This window comes from Pseudophryne corroboree, chromosome 3 (assembly GCF_028390025.1).
Source record: "Pseudophryne corroboree isolate aPseCor3 chromosome 3, aPseCor3.hap2, whole genome shotgun sequence".
Taxonomy (NCBI): Eukaryota; Metazoa; Chordata; class Amphibia; order Anura; family Myobatrachidae; genus Pseudophryne; species Pseudophryne corroboree.
Window position 1 is genome coordinate 303,471,477 of NC_086446.1, and position 23,476 is coordinate 303,494,952.

General features: G+C 43.5%; 2 protein-coding genes across 6 annotated transcripts in view; one reads left to right on the top strand and one right to left on the bottom strand.

Annotated features, from left to right (window-relative positions):
- The window catches only part of LOC135055374 (uncharacterized), a 902,783-nt gene that overhangs the window by 859,608 nt on the left and 19,699 nt on the right, over positions 1-23,476 (top strand). For 2 of the 4 annotated variants that reach the window (XR_010243738.1, XM_063959374.1), the window contains 3 exons: positions 1,627-1,690; positions 1,777-1,820; positions 3,964-4,098. The exons of the other annotated variants lie outside the window; for them this stretch is intronic. Coding sequence is in view for 1 of the 2 variants with exons in the window: in XM_063959374.1 (XP_063815444.1) it covers positions 1,627-1,690; positions 1,777-1,808 (96 nt within the window). In the remaining variant the exon portion in view is untranslated. Of the gene's footprint in view, positions 1-1,626; positions 1,691-1,776; positions 1,821-3,963; positions 4,099-23,476 lie in introns of those variants that run through there. 4 annotated transcript variants of the gene reach the window in all.
- The window catches only part of EDN3 (endothelin 3), a 248,320-nt gene continuing 228,178 nt past the window's right edge, over positions 3,335-23,476 (bottom strand). For both annotated transcript variants that reach the window (XM_063959375.1, XM_063959376.1), the window contains 2 exons: positions 5,974-6,132; positions 3,335-4,529 (listed from right to left, as the gene is read on the bottom strand). In XM_063959375.1, coding sequence (XP_063815445.1) covers positions 4,511-4,529; positions 5,974-6,132 — 178 coding nt within the window. In that variant the 3' untranslated portion in view covers positions 3,335-4,510. The remainder of the gene's footprint in view (positions 4,530-5,973; positions 6,133-23,476) is intronic.

The window sequence follows — 23,476 nt, forward strand, 5'->3', positions numbered from 1 at the left end:
GGCACTTGCAGGGGTGCTCTGGGATCCCAGGACCAATTAAGATTATTTATGGTCAATGTAGTAAGGAAGACCAGTGCTGGTGGCTTCCCATCATAAAATATGTGGACAAACAGAAGCAAATCCTGTCCCTCACCACGTACCTGACCCTAAGGATGACAGATAAACACTGTTTACTTAATGTAATATTTTTTTTCATCATTTTTCAATAAGAAACGTTTGGCCTAGGGGTGCCGTGAAAAAATTCTGATACTCTTCGGCAATTCAATAAAGTTTGGGTACCACTGCTCTAGGAGATCCTTGTTTCCTCTACATCTGAGTGCCATCAATACACAGTAGGAAAGTACTATCCCCATTATTTTCAATCTAGCCTATAATCATTTCAACATTGGCCAATGATAAATTAATGAATGGTCAGAACTACATTTTGTAGAGTATTAGAACAAATTGTGAAACCATATTAATTAGAATGGATAAGTGTACAGAAGAGATTAAGTGGTGCCATTAGGTTTAGTGAAATGAAAACCTGGTACCAAATTTCTGCCACTGTGGACTGTGTTAGGGTTAGGTAGACCTAAAGAAACATGGGCCAATATACAGTAATGCTCATTTATGGCTGGGTGGACTGGCTGTTTATCACATTCATATCAGTCATAGGTCTATTATTATGACTTTTATTAAGTTATAAATATTAAAGTATATATGCATACTGTATGGCATCTTACCTCCCCACTTTAGATATAAAAAATTAAGGCAGGCCTTTATGATGAAATCTTATGTTTGCTCAGTGATTGAAAACAGTGAATTCTGTGCACTTAAACGTCACAAGTAAATCAGGATTTTCCTGAATCTTCCTGTATTTTGATACTTTTCACTTTTGAAGTATATTGGCATTTGTTGTCATATCTACGGATGGATTGCTAGTTCATCTATCTGCTGATATCGGACTATTTATACCAGTTATGACTACTATCCAGCTTACTACCAGCTTGTTTACTTCTTTTGTTTCTTTGCTATATTCTGAAAAATTGTGAGGTTCATTTGTTTTGTTTTTTGTTGGGGGTTTTTATATTGCTTATGTCAACTCTAATGTGTCCCACATACATCATTGTATGATTATTGACTCGAGCTTTATTTTACAATACTATTGTACATCACGGTATGCTTTGAACCTCAATAAAATATATATTGGAAAGGATTTTCCTGAATCACACCAGAGTTGGTAAAATTGAATGCTGATGTCAGGTACCATTACTAGAAATCCCCTGCTCATATGGTGGTCTCCAGCTAAACACCAGGATTGTTATCTAGAACCTGTCTGCTGAGATGAGCACTGTACGTTCTCCTCCTGTTACCAGTGACTGCAGTTACTAATAAGTTGGACAATCTGCTTTACCTCTCATGCACAATCCTATCAAGTGAAAAGGACAATGTGACACTGCGCAATTAATCTTCACAAATGTTTGACCTAATGTAATATGGTTGGGTCCAAGTTAACAGGCCCCCAGTTTTCATTCTTAAAGATATTCAATATTGATAATAATTTACATTTTCAGCAGTATTTTTGCCTATAGTAAAAATGAAACAAATCATGACAAAATGGCTTACAGGAGGTTTTTCTCATTTCAGTCTATATATGCAAATGAGTTTGTCGAGCTGAAGGCATATAAACGTTACCTAGGCTTTTGTTCAAGTAAGTTCCCTTTGACATGTTCACCACTGACATAATCCTCATAACGTTTTTGCACAATAATTACATTCGGTTTTTTTTACTTTTAGTAATGCCATGGCTTGTGACTACACTACTGTGACATGACAGAAATGTAAGGACACTTTTATGCATTGTTGGAGCAGTTACAAATACCAGTCGTGCACACTTATTTTTCTATGAATGCAACACACTGAATAAGATTTCTTGCACAATGTACAGGGTCTGACACAGCTCAGCAGTTTACACTGTGTGATAGACAGTTTTCTGAAGTTACATATCCACTACAATATTGTACTATTTGGGCCTTTTTATAGCTCATTAAGTAGATTCTCTATACAAAAGTTTATATAACTTGTGTGGGACATTTCTGAAGATTAACCGTTCTTATGTTATCTGTATTCAGCTGGTTTTTAGACACTTGTACAGTCACTGGGGTAAATTTACTAAGGTGTGAGCTTCTTAGAACTGGTGATGACCACTATTGGTCGACACTGACATGGTCGACACAGGAAAAGGTCAACATTACTTTTTTTTCAGATTTTTTTACTTTTTCATACTTTACTATCCACATGGACTTAGATTGGGAATAGTAACCTGTGCCAAGCGCAGCGCGGCAACTTTCCCACAGCTCACCATGCAAGGGAACGTGGTACACCAATTGGGGTTCCTTGTCATGTTACGCAAAAAACACACCAAAAGCAGTTAAAAATCCATGTCGGCCATTTCATGTGATGACCTGTCCCGTGTCGACCATGTTAATGTCAACCTTAACTAGGTCAACCATTTATCCCAGAACCAGGAACCAATCAGATTCTACTTAACATTTATCTAGCTGCTTCTAGATAGAATCTGATTGGTTGCTATAGGCAACATCACCAGTTCTAAAAAATAAAATAAAAAACTCTCACCTTAGTAAATTTACCCCACTGTGGTAACCATGCATAAGCAACTGTATAGCGTCCCATGACTGCTCACAAATCACATCCTATTGTGGAGGTAATGGTCCAAACAAGGCAGGCCCCAAAAGCATCCCATAGGTGATTAGCAGATTACTTAATATGAGCCTGCACAGGACCTGGCAGTGATCCCAGGAACTCTCATCAATGAGACCCTGACAGCTGAGGAAAATAGCTAGTCTACTTAAGATAGACACCTATAGTGTAATGCACCCTACACACTGGGTGATGTTGCAGGGCGATATGAACGAGAAATCGTTCGTTCATCATTGGTGCATGCACACTGAGCGATATGATGTGCGGCCCCGCGCTCGTTCATCCTTGATTTTCCGTCGCTTTGCAATGCAAGTCAATTTGGACGATATCGAGATAGATCATCGTCCAAATTGCTGCCGTTGCCCAGTGTGTAGGGCGCATTAGTCTGTTATTTTTTTGTTACATCAAGGACCCATATGCACACTAAATGACAAATCTATCTATGGGCAGAGAACCCCTTTGTTTCCTTTTTGTGCCAATTTCAACACAAAAAATACAAAGTATTTAATCACAAATGCTTTAACAAAAGATGGTCATCCTGAGTGTCCAGTTTTCCAAATGTGAATTACATTTCTTTATGAACCAAAACAAGTGTTAATATTACCCTGAGAGAGCAAAGTTTCCTTTCCAAATATATCTTTCAAAATGGTGTTTTTTATTATTTATCTTCCCAAAACATATGAGCTATTACTCACTATTTTCATTTAAAGAAAATATTCTTTTTTTATCATTGTTTATATACGTACTCCTGAAGTAGGCAACCTGTGGCTCTCCAGCTGTTGTTGAACTGTAAGTACCAGAATGCCCTACCAGCCAGAGGTTGCCTGAGGATCTCTAAAATGTACAGCTGTGGGATGTTTTTTTTTTTTCTAAAAATCTGATGGACTTCTTGTAATAAAATTGCTTCCAGTGACAGTTTCAGTCCATGGTGACAAAAGACATTGTAGCTGGATAGTTGTATGTCCAGAGTTGAACAGATACAGTTTGTGGCAATAGTGTACATGGTGGATTTCTGTGCCACAGTTCATCTGGTAATCCTTTCACACACATTAGGACCAAGTTGGGGTGCCACGCTCCACTCCTCTCTGCTGTCTAGAGTGACTGTGAATGTAAAGACGCATTGTATGGCTGGACAGGTTGATTACCTTGATGTCCAGATTCCTTTTCAGTGCATACTGTAGGTTAAACACTATTAGGCAATGTACTGTACCAAGCACATCATTTCCTTTTGCCGCCAATGCTCCCTCTATCTCATCTATATAGGTTGGGATTTCCCAGTATGCAGCATGATAAAGAGTTATGGGTTCCATATGTCACTGTGGTGACCAGTTCCAAGGACCACTAGTCTTGGCTGTACACATGTAATGAATCGGATGATAACGGTCAGGCAAAACTTTCCTGTGCATAATTATTTGTTTAGAAGATATGCAATAGATTTAACACAGATTCTTTGTATTAAATGATGGTACTTGAAAAATATATATCCAATAAGCGTTGTGTAAATAGTATTTTCTTCTGTGTAAAAAGCATTTGGAGGTCTGCAGCATACTGCAATATATATACACAATATATTGCAATCCCCTTAGAGGTGACTGAGTGAATGGCTGGACTATAATGGATGAATCTCTCCTCAGTAGGACAGGCCCACTCTCTTTCTTCACTTTATACCAATACTGGATGTGAGGTAAGGACATTATCTGTAGATGCAGAATACTTAATGTCTCTTGTGCCTGAATAATTAACGGGCTGCTGTGTCCGCCATTTGCTTGTCAGCCTAATACAACGAGTCTTCACGTCAGACTTGCTTGTCCTAAATGGCACCTTCAGACCTAGAGTAAGTAAAAAAGGAGGGGTTAGATTTGTCTTAAGACTCACAGATAATGATTTATAAAAGCATGGAGAGACATAAAACTACCAACTAATTAACTTCTGCATTTTGCACACACAGCCTGTAACATGGCCGATTGTTATTGTATCTCTCTCCAAGCTTTGATCAATTTCCCCCTTACTAAGTTGTGGTTTGGTTTTGACCGATGTATTTAAAATAACAATAGGAATTCATGCTGAACAAGCTGAATTTAGGAATTATTTCTATTGGCACTTTAAATCCATCAGCCAACGCCACCACTGAGTAGTAAATCTATTCTATAGTATTGAGAAATACAGGTTTGGATGATAATATCCTGAATATTAGGTCATTAGTCAGTGACAGTGAAAACCTCTCTTCTTTCATATGGTCCTTGGAGAAGAACTGAGGACATTTCCTATATGGACCCAACCACATCAGTCCGGTTTTTCTGTCCATTCACAGTAGAGCACCAGGGGGCAGATGTATTAACCTGGAGAAGGCATAAGGAAGTGATAAACCAGTGATATGTGCAAGGTGATAAAGGCAGCAGCCAATCACATCCAATATGTAAATTAACAGTTAGGATCTGATTGGCTGCTGCCTTTTTCACCTTGCACATATCACTGGTTTATCACTTCCTTATGCCTTCTCCAGGTTAATACATCTGCCCCCAGATTTGTTAATGACTTTACTCTGCTGCTCCGATCAGTTGACACTAGTAACACATAGACTGCTTCTATATTTATATATCTGATACTTTCATAACCCTCAGAAGTGAACAGCTCACATTAAATGCATGTTTGGGGGGCTTTTAAAAAAAAAAAAAAATCACGGATCAAACCCAGATTAAATGAAACTGAAGTCACCTGAAAGGCAACGTAATGCGACTACTGTTGGTCCTAATAACTGGTTTAAATTCCCATGGAGGATAGCAAAGTATAGAGTCACAATATTCAGATTAATCCTGCAGTTTCATGGCCAGCTGGAATTCGGTCATTAGGGCGACCACACTTAGGTCGACAGTCATTAGGTCAACCACTATTGGTCAGCATGCATTAGTTCGACATGGTCACAAGGTCGACATGAGTTTAAAAAAAAAAATATATATACTTTTTCATCCTTTACAATCCACGTGGACTACGACTGGGAATAGTAACCTGTGCCGAGCGCAGCAAGGCACCTTGCCCGAAGGCGAGCCATGCGAGGGGACACAGTGCACTAATTGGTTTTCTCCATCACATTACGAACAAAACAACACCAAAAAAAAGTTAAAAAAACTCATGTCGACCTTGTTCATGTCGACCAAATGACCATGTCAACCAATAGTAGTTGACCTAATGACTGTCGACCTAATTGTGGTCGACCTAATGACCCATACCTGGCCAGCTGGCCTGCCACTGAATATGCATAGCCTTCAGTCTCACCTGTTTGTCCTGTCTTTGCAAAAACTTCCACAGTGTTGGTCCCTGGGATCTGTACACGAACACCGGGATGGGGACCGGAGGCTCATCCGCCTCTTTTCCACAGCTCGTTTTTCTCGTACGCTTCCTCTGTAACTGGAAAGTCCATATGGCACCGTCCTTCTGCAAAACCAAGCATAGTAAATGTAAGGAATAAAATACCCATTTTAGCTGACACAAAGAAATATGTTATGTTTAATGTCATCAAAATAAAAAAGTTACGCTAAATGAAATATTATCTAACTTTATTTCCACAGAGTCAGTCTTATATTTATGTTATTTTCTCCTCCACTGTAGTATAGGAAGGGGGGTATCCAATTAGGCATGATAAAACATTGGGTGCGAAAAACATAAATTTTTCTAACATTTTCTTTTTTTAAACTACAGGCTATCCAGGTAGGATCAGCCTTAAACAAATTTTCTCACAAAAACATACAGGTTCAGAGAAACCTGTGTTTTTGCTTGAAAACAATGCTGCTTTTGGGGATTTTGTTTGACCTGCCTGAGGCATGTGAAACAAAATCACAGATAAGCCGCGGCTCACGCATGCAGAGATGTACACAAACCTGATGGTTAAATTATCCAATGCTGCGTGTTTGGGCACAGCATCGGGACTCAGAAGCGGTCAGGAGGTGTCTAGTTACAAAAGACCACTCCTACAGCATTAGTATATTTTAGCACAGTTGCTGTGTACAAAAGACACATCTGCTTTACTACTGCATCTACCTCTGAATCAGGTCTTTAGACCAGAGGTTGCCAAACGTGGTCCTCAAGACACCCCAACTGTCCACGTTGTAGGTATATCCATGGCTCAGCACAGATGGTTGAAACTATGGTGGACAATCTCGGGATCGGGATTAGCGGGATCCTGGGATTTAGGGCCAAAAACAGCCAGTATTCAATCCCGGGACTGGAAGCTCCAATCCCGGGGATTGAGGGATCAACGTCCAAAGGACGCTCAGACGTTGCCCAGCTTCCTTCTTCCGGCTCCGCAGCGCGAGAAGTCACGCTGCGCCGTCACACGCCGCTGGGAGCCGCCAGGAGAGCGCTGAGGATGTTCCCCACCCGCCCGCTTCTGATATACGGTGAGTTATGTGTGCGGGGCGGACGAGGGGGCTTCCCTTGTTGAAACAAGTTGACTAAGGTGCTAATTAAGTCACCTGTGGCCAAGCATGGGTAAACTTTAAACCTGGACTGTTGGGGTGCCTTGAGGACCATGTTTGAGAACCACTGCTTTACACTCATCCTGTACAATAATAGGAAGGATTCAAATCTCCTTGTAACGTTTTCTCCCGCTAAGTATAATCAGGTAGGTCCTTTCTAAGGACAAATGTCCTTATAAGTGCATTTTGAAAATGAATAGCACAGGCATTCCCAACCTTGGTCCTCAGGACACGTCAATAGTGCACGTTTTATACCGCTTTCAGATCGCAAATGCCGTCTCGCACCCGGGAATTGGAACGCGTCCTTTCCGGGTGCGCCCTGACATTGGACCCTGTGAACTGGCTTCCTGACCTGGCAATATGCCGGGGTGGGGACCGCGGCAGCATCGAGGGCGGAGGCAGTGCTGGGAGATGAAATCATCTCTGCGCCGCCTCTCCCTATGCTGTGAACGGGTACTGGGTCGCATTGACCCGGGTAACCCGTACACACTGCACCTGACCCGGGAATAATCCTTCTTTATTCCCGGGTTGAATTACATGTCAGGCAACCCAGGAAGTCGGGAGTGACCCTTTCACACTGCACAGCGACCTGCGCTGACCCGGCAAAATACCAGGTCGATACCTTGTTAATTGTGCAGTGTGAAAGGGGTATAAGTGATATCCAGGCTTGAGTACCGATGGTTAAATCAAAATAACTTAAGTACTAATTAAGTCACTTGTACTCAAGCATGGATATCACTAAAACCTGAACTGTTAGTGTGCCTTGGGGACGGGGGTTGGGAAACCCTGGAATAGAGCCTTATACTTAGTAGACAATGGGAATAGCTGCACAGCACCACCGCTCAGCTATACAGCAGCAGCCTAAGATCCAAGGGAAGAGAGTTTTACATGTTGTACATGTGAGAAAGGGAAAGATACAGGTATTTGGGGAATTGCAAGGTTACTGGACAATTTTATACTTCATTAACATAGTACGTTTCCATGATTATTCACTGGTATACTCTATTGATTTAAAAGTAAACATCAACATTTCAGCCATGAACTTAGCCCAGAGTTTTCAGCACATGTTATATGTTGAGGCAATCAATTTGCCAGCTGTCAGTATCCCGAGGGTCAGCATGTAATAGGCCCTATACATTAGGCGATTGGCCACCGAGGTGCCCGACGGCCAACCCGGCGGCGGGGGGGCAGTGACGGGGGGAGTGAAGTTTCTTCACTCCCCCCGTCACCCGGCTCCGTAGACGTGCAGGCATATATGGACGATCTCGTCCATACTGGCCTGCAGGCACAGCCGACATGGCACCAGCGATGAACGAGCGCGGGGCCGCGCATCGTTCATCGCTGGTGCCTCCACACTGCACGATATGAACGTTATCTCGTTCATTAATGAACGAGATTGTTCATATCGTGCAGTGATGTCGGCCAGTGTGTAGGGCCCATAATATAACCCACCCAAATCTATCTCTCTCTGCACATGTTATATCTGCCCCACCTGCAGTGCACATGGTTTTGCCCAACTAACAAATTTGCTGCTGCGATCAACTCTGAATTACCCCCCATATCCCATACTCGCCTACTCTCCACAAATGTCCGTGAGACTACAGGATTTCAGGCAGCATTCCCGCACTCCTGTGCAGAGTAGGCCAGTCTCCCACACTTTGTTGGATAATGTACTTTGCTGTGGATCACATTATGGTGACACTGCTGCTCAATGGCACAAATTATGCCATGGAGTGGTAGGGGAGAGCCGGATTAAGGGGGGCTCAGGGGACACATTACCCCAGGCTCCGTTCTTACCATCCACCATTTACATTTTTGTTTTATATTAATTACAAAATAAATGCAGCAGGAAGGGGGGGGGGGGGGGTATCTGAACTCTGGACTGGTTCAGTTTTGATGTCACGAGGGATGCTGTAGCACAGGGATGGGGAACCTTCGGCTCTCCAGCTGTTGTTGAACTACACGTCCCATCATGCCTGCAACAGTTTTAGCATGGACAAATAGCAAAACTGTAGAAAGAGATGCTGGTATGTGTAGTTCAACAACAGCTGGAGGGCCAAAGGTTCCCCCACCCTGCCGTAGCACAATGCGCATTACATGCATGTGGCCAGATACAGTAAATAGTCCTGGCATCCATCCTCCTAAACAATGCACGAGCTAGGACCCAGTGACCGCTTAACCTGGGGATTGATAGAGATGGTTGCCAGCAGCTACTGATAAGGTCACACACCCCAGCCCTGGCCAGCAGTCACTGATAAGGCATTACATCAGAGATCCATAAACTCCACAGAGAGGCCTTAACCTCTGGGAACCTCTATCTGCTGTCCCAGCCTCACCAGCCCTACTGGAGCCATCCTGATACAAATGTTTTCAATATTCATTTTTACTCCATAGTGTCCCCCTTGTCTTAAGTGCCCCTGGCCCCCTGGAGCCTTAATCCAGCTCTGGGTAGGGGTACAGCTGAAATTAGGAGACATCGGCTACTTGACCCCCCCGGCTGAGGGCTAAAAGTCAAATATCAGCAAGTACTGTACTGTAGGTCATATCCTGGGCAGGTTACCTTGTATTGGAGTAATACTGTAGCCCTCTATCTCTAGAAGAGGAACCACTCAAATGCCTGCTATATTAAGTCTTTGTTTCACATTGCAAGACATTGTTCACATTTCAGTGAATATTCCACAATCCATATAGGATAAATTGCCACTGGCTGCTAATCATTTATCAATTTCCTTTTACTGACGAGCTTAAAATGTTGAAGAAACCCAGATGTGTAAGATAAAAGCATTGATAGATGGGGATGGTGGAATGATAGTGACTAAATGTATTACCTATTTCTTGAGGAGTCTATCGTACTGATACGAAAACAGTCATAGGAGGAGATGTGTAAAAACTTGGATAGATAAAGTACCAACCAATGAGCTTCTAACTTATTTTTCAAGCACAGCCTGTAAAATAACAGGAGCCGACTGGTTGGTACATTCTCTCTCTCCAAGGTTTGATATATCTTCACCATAGTGGGAACAGTCGTCTTGCATACCAACGCCCTTATTTGTAAAATGCATTAACTAATGCAAACACAGATGTGTCCTCCTACATCTAGCCTCAATACGCCAAGCAGTGTGAGATGCCTGGTGTAAGACGCCAGGTCCCATGGAACTCTACTAACAAGGGGCATCTTTGTTTGCTGAAATTGCATCCTAGTTGCAATGCAATGAGACAAGGACACATCAGAGACTGTGCTGATTAATCTGATATGTGACACTTGTATATTGTGTGCGACAGTCTGTATACGGAAAAAAAATTCTGCGGCTGCACTTTGTATACAGATTCAGAGACTCAGTCACACACAGATATACAAGAGTCATAGATCAAATGAATCAGCACAGTCTCCTGGTGTGTCCTAGCTGTATCACGTTGGAACGATGCATTTTTCGGCAAAAAATAAATTAAAAAAATGCTTGGCGCCAGCAGAGTCTCGCGCAACCTGGAGAAGGGCTGTTTGGCATGACTGCAGCAATAATGTATGAAGACACGTGTGTAATGCTAGAAGAGATGAACTGCAGGATATGTGCAGCTCTGTCTTACATCATGCACACATTAGACACACATAAACCTAAGTTTTCAAACATTTGTTTTAATACCAAAAAATGCATTTGCTGGCAAGCTTGACTAACATTATCTATATATATATATATATATCTATATATATATATATATATATATATATATTGCAACAAATTTTCCTTCTTGTGGAAAACTTTTATTTAAAGTAAATCCACAAACTCAAATATATGCATGAGAAATGAAGACTGTACCCATAGTCATAGCTATCGTGGGTGCTACTGGGCACGCCCAGTCCTCCTAGGGCCCGCTTCTACCCCTGCACCAAATCACACCTGCTGGGAGTGAGTGAGAACCATAGGCCAAGCCGGGCATGCCTGTCCTCCCAGCATCAGAGGGACAGACCGAGCAGGGCACAACCCTCCTCTCAGCATGACAGATAAGGAACAAGGCAAGCACACCTCCTCCTCCTTTAAAAATGTTGCTGTGGGGCCCAGACAGATCTAGTTACACCCCTGCCAGCACTTATCAGCTTAAGAAGTGAATCTGCAGTTATCCAAATCAGAATGGATAGCTGGTGTGGGTCTTTTTTTTTCTCTCTAACATTTTTATTGAGAATTTTCAGAGCATATATAGGCCCTCATTCCGAGTTGATCGGTCGCAAGGCGAATTTAGCAGAGTTACACACGCTAAGCCGCCGCCTACTGGGAGTGAATCTTAGCTTCTTAAAATTGCGACCGATGTATTCGCAATAATGCGATTACTAACTACTTAGCAGTTTCAGAGTAGCTCCAGACTTACTCTGCCTGTGCGATCATTTCAGTGCTTGTCGTTCCTGGTTGACGTCACAAACACACCCAGCGTTCGCCCAGGCACTCCCACCGTTTCTCCGGCCACTCCTGCGTTTTTTCCGGAAACGGTAGCGTTTTCAGCCACACGCCCCTGAAACGCCGTGTTTCCGCCCAGTAACACCCATTTCCTGTCAATCACATTACGATCGCCGGAGCGAAGAAAAAGCCGTGAGTAAAAATACTTTCTTCATAGTAAAGTTACTTGGCGCAGTCGCAGTGCGAACATTGCGCATGCGTACTAAGCGGATTTTCACTGCGATGCGATGAAAAATACCGAGCGAACAACTCGGAATGAGGGCCATAGTTAGAATACAATCCCACAATGAAAGTCACAGAGTGGAGTAAAAAAGTAAACACAAATAGGCAGATACAATAATAAAGAGTCCATACAGGTGAACACATATCAATACACAGGCGAGAAGTCATAGACATGAAAATGCGTAAATAAGCACCTTCGGAGTATTGGACACACGTATTATATAATTAACATAACACTTGAATACAATATTGAAGCAAACCTACCAGAAGGTTAAAAAAAATCCTCGTATAGACACAAAAATCGCACTACCAAAAAACAGTATGTGTATCGTACCAATGACTACTTAAACAAGTGGGAAAAGAGCAAAAGCAAACATAGAGGCGTTGATGAAAGAAGAAAGTAATGAGGACACAGAGAGGGAGACAGACATTAGACGCAGACAGGGGAGGGGACAAATTGTATGTTGTACAAACCTGGACTGTAATGCATTAGTCCAAAACATGGTAAAGGCTACAATTTAAAGTATAGTCAACAATTACTGTATAGAAAATCATAAGGTGGAATCAAGTTGTCAGTATAAGAACCAAGAGGAAGACTCAAATAGTTTGTATATGTGTGTTTGTAAGTCACCAGGTAGCGTGGAGATATAGCAGCCCCACTTTCTATTAAAACTGAGAACACCCCTCTCAATATCAGGGAGGGTAGCGCTTCTTTTAAAGTAAACAATGCGTAGAAGCATATTTTTAGCTTCTGTCAGAGAAGGGGACATACGCTTTATCCAATATTTTAAAATTAACTTCTTTGCCCCTGCCAGTATGACGTGTAAAACTGGCAGCAGCTTCTTTTTATCAGGGTCCAAGGACCAAGGTGTGAAATCATGTAACAAACAGGCTAAGGGGTGTTTTACCAATGACAGGGAAAATGTCTGATTAAGGAATCCAACAATCTTGTGCCAAAAGACAGCCACCTTACTACATTGCCAGAAATTCTGAAAAAAGGTGGTGCCGTACGCAGTACATTTCGGACAACGCCCAGAGTCACTGGGCAACATATGTTTCCGCTGAGCTGGTGACACATAAGCCCTATGTATCGTTTTAAAATAAACCTCCTGTAGGGAGGCAGAATTAAGGTGTTTGTATATCATTTGAGTATGCGGCAACATCTCAATCCCAGTTGGAAAATTCAGACTATCTGTGTTCCAACCGATCAAGGAGCGCTGCCACAGTTTACTGGTATTGTCCACTTTGAGATCAGAGTAGAACAATTTTAAGTGGAATATATTAGTACGCGTAAAAGATAAAAGAGGGCCCATGGGATCAGGCGTTTCCCTTGATGACATAACCTCTGTCAATATGTGAACAAAATGATGGGCCTGAAGATGCATATAAAACGGTCATGCAAATGAAATTTATCTTTTAATTTCGAAAAGGGCATGAGAGTCCCCCCTGGGTCAAAGACATCACGGATAGAAGCAATGCCAAGCGCCCTATAACGCGAGTTTCGCCTCTAATCTGCCCACTGGAATACCTGAAAATAAAGGGGAGTCCCTAAGGGCAATCGCCAGGGGTTCTAATGCCATCGCAATAAGTAGTGGGGATAGAGGGTACCCATGGCAAGTGTCCCTCTGAATATAAAAGGGAGGTGATAATTAGCCATTACCGCTGACCTGTGTGGCAGGATTAGAATATAAATTAGTAATTGAATGAACCCATCCGGGGCTCCAAACCTACGTAATGTCTCAAATAGGTGATTCCAAGTAATAAGGTCAAAGGCCTTCTCAGCATCTAATGACAAAACTGCCCTATCCTCGACACAACTCGAGTTCTGCAAACGCTGTAATATAGAAAGAATTTTCCTAATATTAACCACTGATTGACGCCCATAAATAAAACCGGATTGATTGGGGTGTATGATGTGAGGCAGAAGCAGTTTTAATCTATTGGACAGTATTTTAGTTAATATTTTTTAGTCCGTATTTAGTAAGGAGGTAGGAGCTAGGTAGTTCAGGGTCACGTCCTGGCTTATGCAGTACTCTAAGGATCTCAGAATTAAAGTATTGTGTGGGAGTGCCTCCAGTAAGAATAGTATTAAACACCGCAGTTAAAGAATCAGTAATATTAGGAGAATTTTTTTTATAGAATTCATTTGAGAGCCCATCCGGGGCCTTATTAGATTTAAGCTTAGAAATAACGGCTCCAACTTCCTCAGACGTAATGGGGGACAATAAGGAGGAAGCCTGATCCTCAGACAATTGTGGTAATCAAAATTTAGAGAAAAAGTCCGCCTTCTTTCCCTCATCAATGACTGGTTCTGAATATAGCAGAGCATAAAAGGATCAAAAGGTATCAGTGATACACTTGTTGGATCTAGTTAGACTACTGCTGTCAGTGCGCAAAGCCTTAATGGTAATGGGAGAGCGACATCCCCTCAACAGGTTCAAGAGAAGTCTACTGGACTTATAAGGATGCTATGTTTCATAGGCATGGTAATAAGAGCTATATTTAGCCTTCATACTGGACATTACATTATCAAACAAACTTTTTTGCTGGTAATAGACCGCCTTGGTAACACGAGTAGGTATGCATTTAAATTCCTGGAAGGCTTCTGTAAGCTTCCCTTGTTCTTCCAAGTAAACCGCTCCCAATTGTTTAGTATTATGTGTACAATATGAAATAATTTGACCCCTTACAACCGGTTTAACGGCTTGCCAAAACAACAATGGTTGATCCAAGGCATACTCTGAATAGTGGTCTCTATAATCAATCCAGGCTGCCTCCAACATATTGTGAAACCTAAGGGAGTTGGATGAATGGGAGGGGCATCTCCACTGCCTGATAGGACCTCTGTCCGTGGTGATGAGATCTTCATCCAGCATAACACATGGTCAAATAGGTGGATGGATTCGATGTTCGAGTCTAAAACCCTGGGGAAATAGTGTTCCGACTACAAGTGGTAGTTAATGCGAGAGAGCGTGCCATGTGCAGCTGACAGACAAGTATAATCACGTTCTAAAGGATGGCACACCCCTCCACACTTCCACCACCCCCAGCTCCTGGGTAATATATGGGATACCCACTATTGGGGCAGGGGCATGTTTGTCTCTGGGGTTGTTCCTGTCCAACACATTGGAAGAAGTCAAAATAAAATCACCTCCAAGAATAAGAGATGCATTAGTGTGACAATACAATTTAGTAAGTACCTGCAAAAAGAAATTCTTAGAGCCCGCATTGGGGGCGTAAAGATTGCAAAACAGATATATACCAGAATTAACAGACCTCTATAATCACACAGCACCCTTGAGGGTCAGAAACAATGGAATGGATAACATCATCTAAAGACTGTGTGGCTAGAATCATACCTCTAAAGCTAGAGGAGTAGTAAGTGGAGGAAGCCAAAACTGACCATTGCAACAGATTAAGTTTATCAACCTCAGGGGGTAGTAAATATGTTTCCTGTGTAAATGCTATATCAACATTTAATTTGTTCAGATAAGAGAAGATTTTTTTTTTCCGTTTGATCGGAGAGTTGATACCACCAACATTCCACGTTCACAATATTAAACAAGACATGAGTATTTAAATAGGGAGTAGTTGTAATCATAGCCCCACGTCATGACAGGCCGGCCATCATGAGTGGAGAAGTAATATAGACAGGCCAGGGTAACATACAGATATGACAAGAGAGGTGGAGAGGGAGAAGAAAAAAAGAAAAAAGTAGGAGAAGAAAACATAGGATTATAAGGGACACAGCAGCGTCCCATACATAAAGTATAAACTGACTTCCAGTATTAAACAAAAACCAAACATTCCCATGGTACTCATGATGAAGCTCCTAAAGTAACCCAGCAAGAGATACCAATAGAAAGTAAACAAATCTATAACTAACAGCGCAAAGATTGGAATAAGCATGATGAGCCAGCGACATCTAAGTAGTGGGCAGGCATAAAACTGTGAAACAGTTTGTAAACAATAGAAATTTGAAAAAACAATACGTCATGCTGCATGGATTAAGGGGAGGAATGTGCAGCTTGTAGGACAGAGTACACACAGTACCCAAGGCATAATAAATGGTGTATAAGGCAGAGAGTAAATGAATGTCAGTAGCCCCAGAACATTCCATAATCTGAGGAAATGACCCTGCACGCTAAAGATCAAAGATAGTGCCAGATTATATCATATTTAGGAGTCACAAAGGGGGGCAAAATAAAAGGGAGGTCCCGCTCAGAGGAGGCCATAACATAGAAGATAAACGTTAACTGTTTTCCATATTACTGCGTGCCATTAAGTATGGTAAACCAGCAACGAGGAAGAATTCAATCGTATACCACAATCCCAGCTCAGTGTGAGGATGATGGCGAGGCTGATGTATCATTAGAATGAAAGTGGTCTTCATCTATAGCCGACATAAAATCCTTGAAGGAGCCCCCATCAAAGATCCTAAGATGGGCTGGGTAAATCAAGGCAAACTTGCGGTTGGCTTTAAACAGACGTGAACAAATCGGGGAAAACACCTTACAGGCACGGGTGACCTCCACTGACTAATCCTGAAAAAATAAAAAAATATTTTTGCGACGTTATATTGTAAATCACGTTTGCGTCTGGATGCTGACCATATGGTGTCCTTGTGTTGGTAGTTTAAGCAACAGAAAATAGTCACTTATGGTCTCCTTTCATCAGGCGAACGTGTCGGTCCAATCCTGTGGGCCCTTTCCACGATCAATCAAGAGCAGACATATTGCATTCCCATCAATTTCCGGAAGTGACACCGTCAAAAAGCAATAAAGTTCAGGTCCCTTTAAGGATTCAGTTAAGCCCACGACTACCCTGAGGTTTTTCCTTCTGGAACGGTTCTCGAGAGTCGTAAGTATGTTAACCACTTAACTGACGAATTTTTCCCCAAAAAACTGCTCAGAAATTGTCGGGTTTTTTATAAGTGAATTAGGTGAAGAACATAAATTTAACCCTATGCAAAATGATTTTAGTTAAAAAAAAAAAAAAAGTTTTTTTTTTAAAAATATATATTTTTTTCAAACATCGGAACATCGATCGGAAACATAGCAACCATCGTAACATCAGAAACATTGCTGCTTTCATTTAGAAAGCCGGGACTGCCTCCACGTACACAGGGGGGCCTTGGGGGGGTTCATTTACACTTCCCCAACGGCTGCTAATGTCTGCAGCCGCTGGTCCTGCCATGCTGACCGATCAGCAGTGATCGGCAATCAGTAGGGGAGAGTGCAGGGAGGCAGAGGGAGCTTCCAGTCCCTCTAACAGCAGCAGCAGAGGGAAGTTTCTCTTCCCTGCCGCTGCTAACACTCTCTATCTGACTGGTCGCATCCTGTGCGACCAGGTCAGATAAAACACTTGCAGGCATGGTCGCATCTGATACAACTATGCCAGGCAAGTGGTTAATAACATGATTATGAGATTTCTGCAGAGAGGTAGTAGCAGCTTTCAGCTCCTCAACATCTTGAAACCACACACCAACCCTGTTTTCAGTGGTCTGTACTTTTTGTGAGAGCTGTTTAAGCTGAGACTTTATATCCAAAACAGCCTGTGAAAGTTTTGTAGAATGTGCATTCATAATAGGACCCATCGCTTCCTGGATGGCTTTCACTACATCACTGTAAGTAACAGGGCTGTCAGAGGGGGGAGTGGGGCCGAGAAGCATCATGCTGTGTGGGGGCGTGTGAGTCCTCATCCCCAGTGCGCAGTGTCTGTCCCGCCGTGGTGGCCATATTGTCAGCTGCGCGCAGTTTCTCAGAGCGGGACCTGTGGACTTTAGGCGGACGCTGTGGGGGAAAAACTTATCCATGGTACCCCCCGTGGATTCCGCTGGCTGTGGCAGTGTGGAGCACTGTAAAATAAAGTTGCTAAAGCAGTGTTGTAGCGGTATATGGCCGCAACAGAGCTCCTCACCAAGCCGCCATCCGCTGCAGCGCCGAAACAGTAAGTCCTGACTTCTTTTGCAAAGAAAATTCATGTTTTTTTGTGCACCCCCCTGAGGAGGTGGAAAATATTTATCTTAAGGTAAAAAATGATGGGGGACAGTGCAGTACCACAGTGCACCCCTTATAATAGTCATGCACTTGGAGGGGTTTAAATAGCATATTTTGGCCAATAAGAACATGTAAATTTCTCTAAAATGTTCTATGATGGGTTAAATGATGTGGGGTATGGATCACACTGTGACGCTCTCTCTGCTATTTTAATGTCATCCCCTTCAATGATGTCACTGAGCAGCGATGATGGATGGGAGAGACTTGGGTGCTCAGCTATATGTGTGCCTTCCCCTCGATTATCTGTTAGTAGTAAACTTGCAGGTTCATGTTGGCTCCCAGCTCCATGTCTGCAGCATGTTCTATAGTCCGAAGTCAGCCCCTCCAGCTCCAGTCTCCACTCATTGACTAACACAGCAGCACCAGTGTGTCAGTGACAGGCACTGCACCAGCAACATCAAAACATATGAGGTTTGCGGGCTGCAAGGAATGATCTGGTGTTAAGGTCCTGTAGGTTGTAGATGATGCTCGAATTGCTGGTTGTATGACCACCACCAGTTGTCAGGGCCGGCTTCAGACCTATTAGCACCCTGAGCGAGATATTGTGAAGCACAGCCTCCCTCAATTGAAAACTAGGTGTGGCCTCACAACTTTGTTATATTAAACTATAAATATATATATTATCACACATACAATTAGCAGTCTTACACAGAATGCCCACAGTAGTGTTCATTATGCATAATGCCCCCAGTATAATGTCAGGTACACATAATGCCCCCAATAGTGCTGCTTACACAAACTGCCCCCCAGTGGTCAAAGCCACAGCTGCTGGGCTGTGCTAGGCTTTTGGTGCTAGTGCAGAGGTCCCCAAACTGTGTGCCGTGGCTCCCTGGGGTGCATCAGGACACTTACAGGGCTGCCCTGGTTTGGTGGTCCAGGACCAATTCAAATTATTCATGGTCAATATAATAGGCAAAACCAGTGCTGGTGGCTGCCAGTCATAAAATATGTGGCCAAACAGAAGCAAATCTTGTCCCTCACCACACAACTGACCCTAAGGATGACATATAAACGCGATCTACTTAATGTAATATTTCTTTCTAAATTTCTAAATAAGAAATTTTTGGCCTAGGGGCGCCGTGAAAAAAAATCTGATATTCTAGGGCGCTGTGATTCAAAAAAGTTTGGAAACCACTGTGCTAGTGTATCGTTCTTGCTCATGATTTGGCTCTAGTGCTTTTCTGCGACATTAAGAAAAAAAGAAAGTAAGTTGTAGGTGCTTCTCTGTAGCTTCCTGCCTACAGACAGTGAGATTAAGCATTGCAATACTAATTGTAATTGGATATTATTTTACCCTATCCTGTCTCTAGAGGCACTTTTTTAATATGGCTCCATAGGCAAACACAGGAGGAAAGGGGGGGGGGGGGGGGGGTCCAAATGTCTGGAACACCCCTTCTCTTTGCAAGTTGCTCACATTATGACAATAGCAATGGTATATACAGGTTGAGTATCCCTTATCCAAAATGCTTGGGACCAGAGGAATTTTGGATATCGGATTTTTCTGTATTTTGGAATAATTGCATACCATAACGAGATATTATGGTGATGGGACCTAAATCTAAGCACAGAAGGCATTTATGTTTCATATACACCTTATACACACAGCCTGAAGGTCATTTTAGCCAATATTTTTTATAACTTTGTGCATTAAACAAAGTGTGTGTACATTCACAGAATTCATTTATGTTTCATATACACCTTATACACACAGTCTGAAGTTCATTTAATACAATATTTCTCTATCGTCCTAGTGGATGCTGGGGTTCCTGAAAGGACCATGGGGGATAGCGGCTCCGCAGGAGACAGGGCACAAAAAGTAAAGCTTTAGGATCAGGTGGTGTGCACTGGCTCCTCCCCCTATGACCCTCCTCCAAGCCTCAGTTAGATTTTTGTGCCCGGCCGAGAAGGGTGCAATCTAGGTGGCTCTCCTAAAGAGCTGCTTAGAAAAGTTTAGTTTTAGGTTTTTTATTTTACAGTGAGTCCTGCTGGCAACAGGATCACTGCAACGAGGGACTTAGGGGAGAAGAAGTGAACTCACCTGCGTGCAGGATGGATTGGCTTCTTGGCTACTGGACATTAGCTCCAGAGGGACGATCACAGGTACAGCCTGGATGGTCACCGGAGCCTCGCCGCCGGCCCCCTTGCAGATGCTGAAACGAGAAGAGGTCCAGAATCGGCGGCAGAAGACTCCTCAGTCTTCTTAAGGTAGCGCACAGCACTGCAGCTGTGTGCCATTTTCCTCTCAGCACACTTCACACGGCAGTCACTGAGGGTGCAGGGCACTGGGAGGGGGGCGCCCTGGGAGGCAAATGAAAACCTTTTTTGGCTAAAAATACCTCACATATAGCCTCCGGGGGCTATATGGAGATATTTAACCCCTGCCAGAATCCGTTAAGAGCGGGAGACGAGGCCGCCGAAAAAGGGGCGGGGCCTATCTCCTGAGCACACAGCGCCATTTTCCCTCACAGAAAGGCTGGAGGGAAGGCTCCCAGGCTCTCCCCTGCACTGCACTACAGAAACAGGGTTAAAACAGAGAGGGGGGGCACTAATTTGGCGTTAGAAATATATAAAAAAGATGCTATAAGGGAAAACACTTATATAAGGTTGTCCCTATATAATTATAGCGTTTTTGGTGTGTGCTGGCAAACTCTCCCTCTGTCTCTCCAAAGGGCTAGTAGGTCCTGTCCTCTATCAGAGCATTCCCTGTGTGTGTGCTGTGTGTCGGTACGTGTGTGTCGACATGTATGAGGACGATGTTGGTGAGGAGGCGGAGCAATTGCCTGTAATGGTGATGTCACTCTCTAGGGAGTCGACACCGGAATGGATGGCTTATTTAGGGAATTACGTGATAATGTCAACACGCGCCAAGGTCGGTTGACGACATGAGACGGCCGACAAACAATTAGTACCGGTCCAGACGTCTCAAAAACACCGTCAGGGGTTTTTAAAACGCCCGTTTACTTTAGTCGGTCGACACAGACACAGACAGGGACACTGAATCCAGTGTCGACGGTGAATAAACAAACGCATTCCTTATTAGGGCCACACGTTAAGGGCAATGAAGGAGGTGTTACATATTTCTGATACTACAAGTACCACAAAAGAGGGTATTATGTGGGATGTGAAAAAACTACCGTAGTTTTTCCTGAATCAGATAAATTAAATGAAGTGTGTGATGATGCGTGGGTTCCCCCCGATAGAAAATATGGGCGGTATACCCTTTCCCGCCAGAAGTTAGGGCGCGTTGGGAAACACCCCTTAGGGTGGATAAGGCGCTCACACGCTTATCAGAACAAGTGGCGGTACCGTCTATAGATAGGGCCGTCCTCAAGGAGCCAGCTGACAGGAGGCTGGAAAAATATCATAAAAAGTATATACACACATACTGGTGTTATACTGCGACCAGCGATCGCCTCAGCCTGGATGTGCAGAGCTGGGGTGGCTTGGTCGGATTCCCTGACTAAAAATATTGATACCCTTGACAGGGACAGTATTTTATTGACTATAGAGCATTTAAAGGATGTATTTCTATATATGCGAGATGCACAGAGGGATATTTGCACTCTGGCATCAAGAGTAAGTGCGATGTCCATATCTGCCAGAAGATGTTTATGGACACGACAGTGGTCAGGTGATGCAGATTCCAAACGGCACAAAGGTGTATTGCCGTATAAAGGAAGAGGAGTTATTTGGGGTCGGTCCATCGGACCTGGTGGCCACGGCAACTGCTGGAAAATCCACCGTTTTTACCCTAAGTCACATCTCTGCAGAAAAAGACACCGTCTTTTCAGCTTCAGTCCTTTCGTCCCTATAAGAGTCATATCTACCCAGGGATAGAGGAAAGGGAAGAAGACTGCAGCAGGCAGCCCATTCCCAGGAACAGAAGCGTTCCAACCCTTCTGACAAGCTCTCAGCATGACGCTGAGACCGTACAGGACCCCTGGATCCTACAAGTAGTATCCCAGGGGTACAGTTTGGAATGTCGAGACGTTTCCCCTGCGCAGACTCCTGAAGGCTGCTTTACCAAGGTCTCCCTCCGACAAGGAGGCAGTATGGGAAAAAATTCACGAGCTGTATTCCCAGCAGGTGATAATTAAATTACCCCTCCTACAACAAGAAAAGGGGTATTATTCCACACTATATTGTGGTACTGAACCCAGAAGGCTAGGTGAGACCTATTCTAAATCTAAAAAAATTTGAACACTTACAAAGGTTCAAATCAAGATGGAGTCACTCAGAGCAGTGATAACGAACCGGGAAGAAGGGGACTATCTGGTGTCCCGAGACATCAGGGATGCTTACCTCCATGTCCCAAATTTGCCCTTATCACTAAGGGTACCTCAGGTTCGTGGTACAGAACTGTCACTATCAGTTTCAGACGCTGCCGTTTGGATTGTCTACGGCACCCCGGGTCTTTACCAAGGTAATGGCCGAAATGATGGTTCTTCTTCGAAGAAAAGGCGTCTTAATTATCCCTTACTTGGACGATCTCCTGATAAGGGCAAAGTCCAGGGAACAGTTGGAGGTCGGAGTAGCACTATCTCGGATACTGTTACAACAGCAGGGGTGGATTCTAAAGATTCCAAAATCGCAGCTGATCCCGACAACAAGTCTCCTGTGCTTAGGGATGATTCTGGACACAGTCCAGAAAAAGGTGTTTCTCCCGGAAGAGAAAGCCAGGGAGTTATCCGAGCTAGTCAGGAACCTCCTAAAATCAGTGCATCATTGCACAAGGGCCATGGTAAAAAAATGGTGACTTCCTTCGAAGCAATTCCAGTCGGCAGATTTCATGCAAGAACTTTTCAGTGGGATCTGCTGGACAAATGGTCCGGATCGCATCTTCAGATGCATCAGCGGATAACCCTATATCCAAGGACAAGGGTGTCTCTCCTGTGGTGGTTACAGAGTGCTCATCTTCTAGAGGGCCGCAGATTCGGCATTCAGTTTTGGATGTTGGTGACCACGGAGGCCAGCCCGAGAGGCTGGGGAGCAGTCACACAAGGAAAAAATTTCCAGGGAGTGTGATCAAGTCTGGAGATTTTTCTCCACATAAATATAGCTAAGGGTAAATTTATAATGCTCTAAGCTTAGCAAGACCTCTGCTTCAAGGTCAGCCGGTATTGATCCAGTGGGATAAAACATCACGGCAGTCGCCCACGTAAATAGACAGGGCGGCACAAGAAGCAGGAGGGCAGTGAAAAAAAAAAAAAAACTGCAAGGACTTTTCGCTGGGCGGAAAATCATGTGATAGCACTGTCAGCAGTGTTTCATTCCGGGAATGGAAACTGGGAAGCAGACTTCCTCAGTAGGCACGACCTCCACCCGGCAGAGTGGGAACTTCATGGGGAAGTTTTCCACATAATTGTAAACCGTTGGGAATTACCAAAGGTGGACATGATGGCGTCCCGTCTGAACAAAAAACGGGACAGGTATTGCGCCAGGTTAAGAGACCCTCAGGCAATAGCTGTGGACGTTCTGGTAACACCGTGGGTGTACCAGTCGGTGTATGTGTTCCATCCTCTGCTTTTCATACCTAAGGTACTGAGAATTATAAGACGTAGAGGAGTAAGAACTA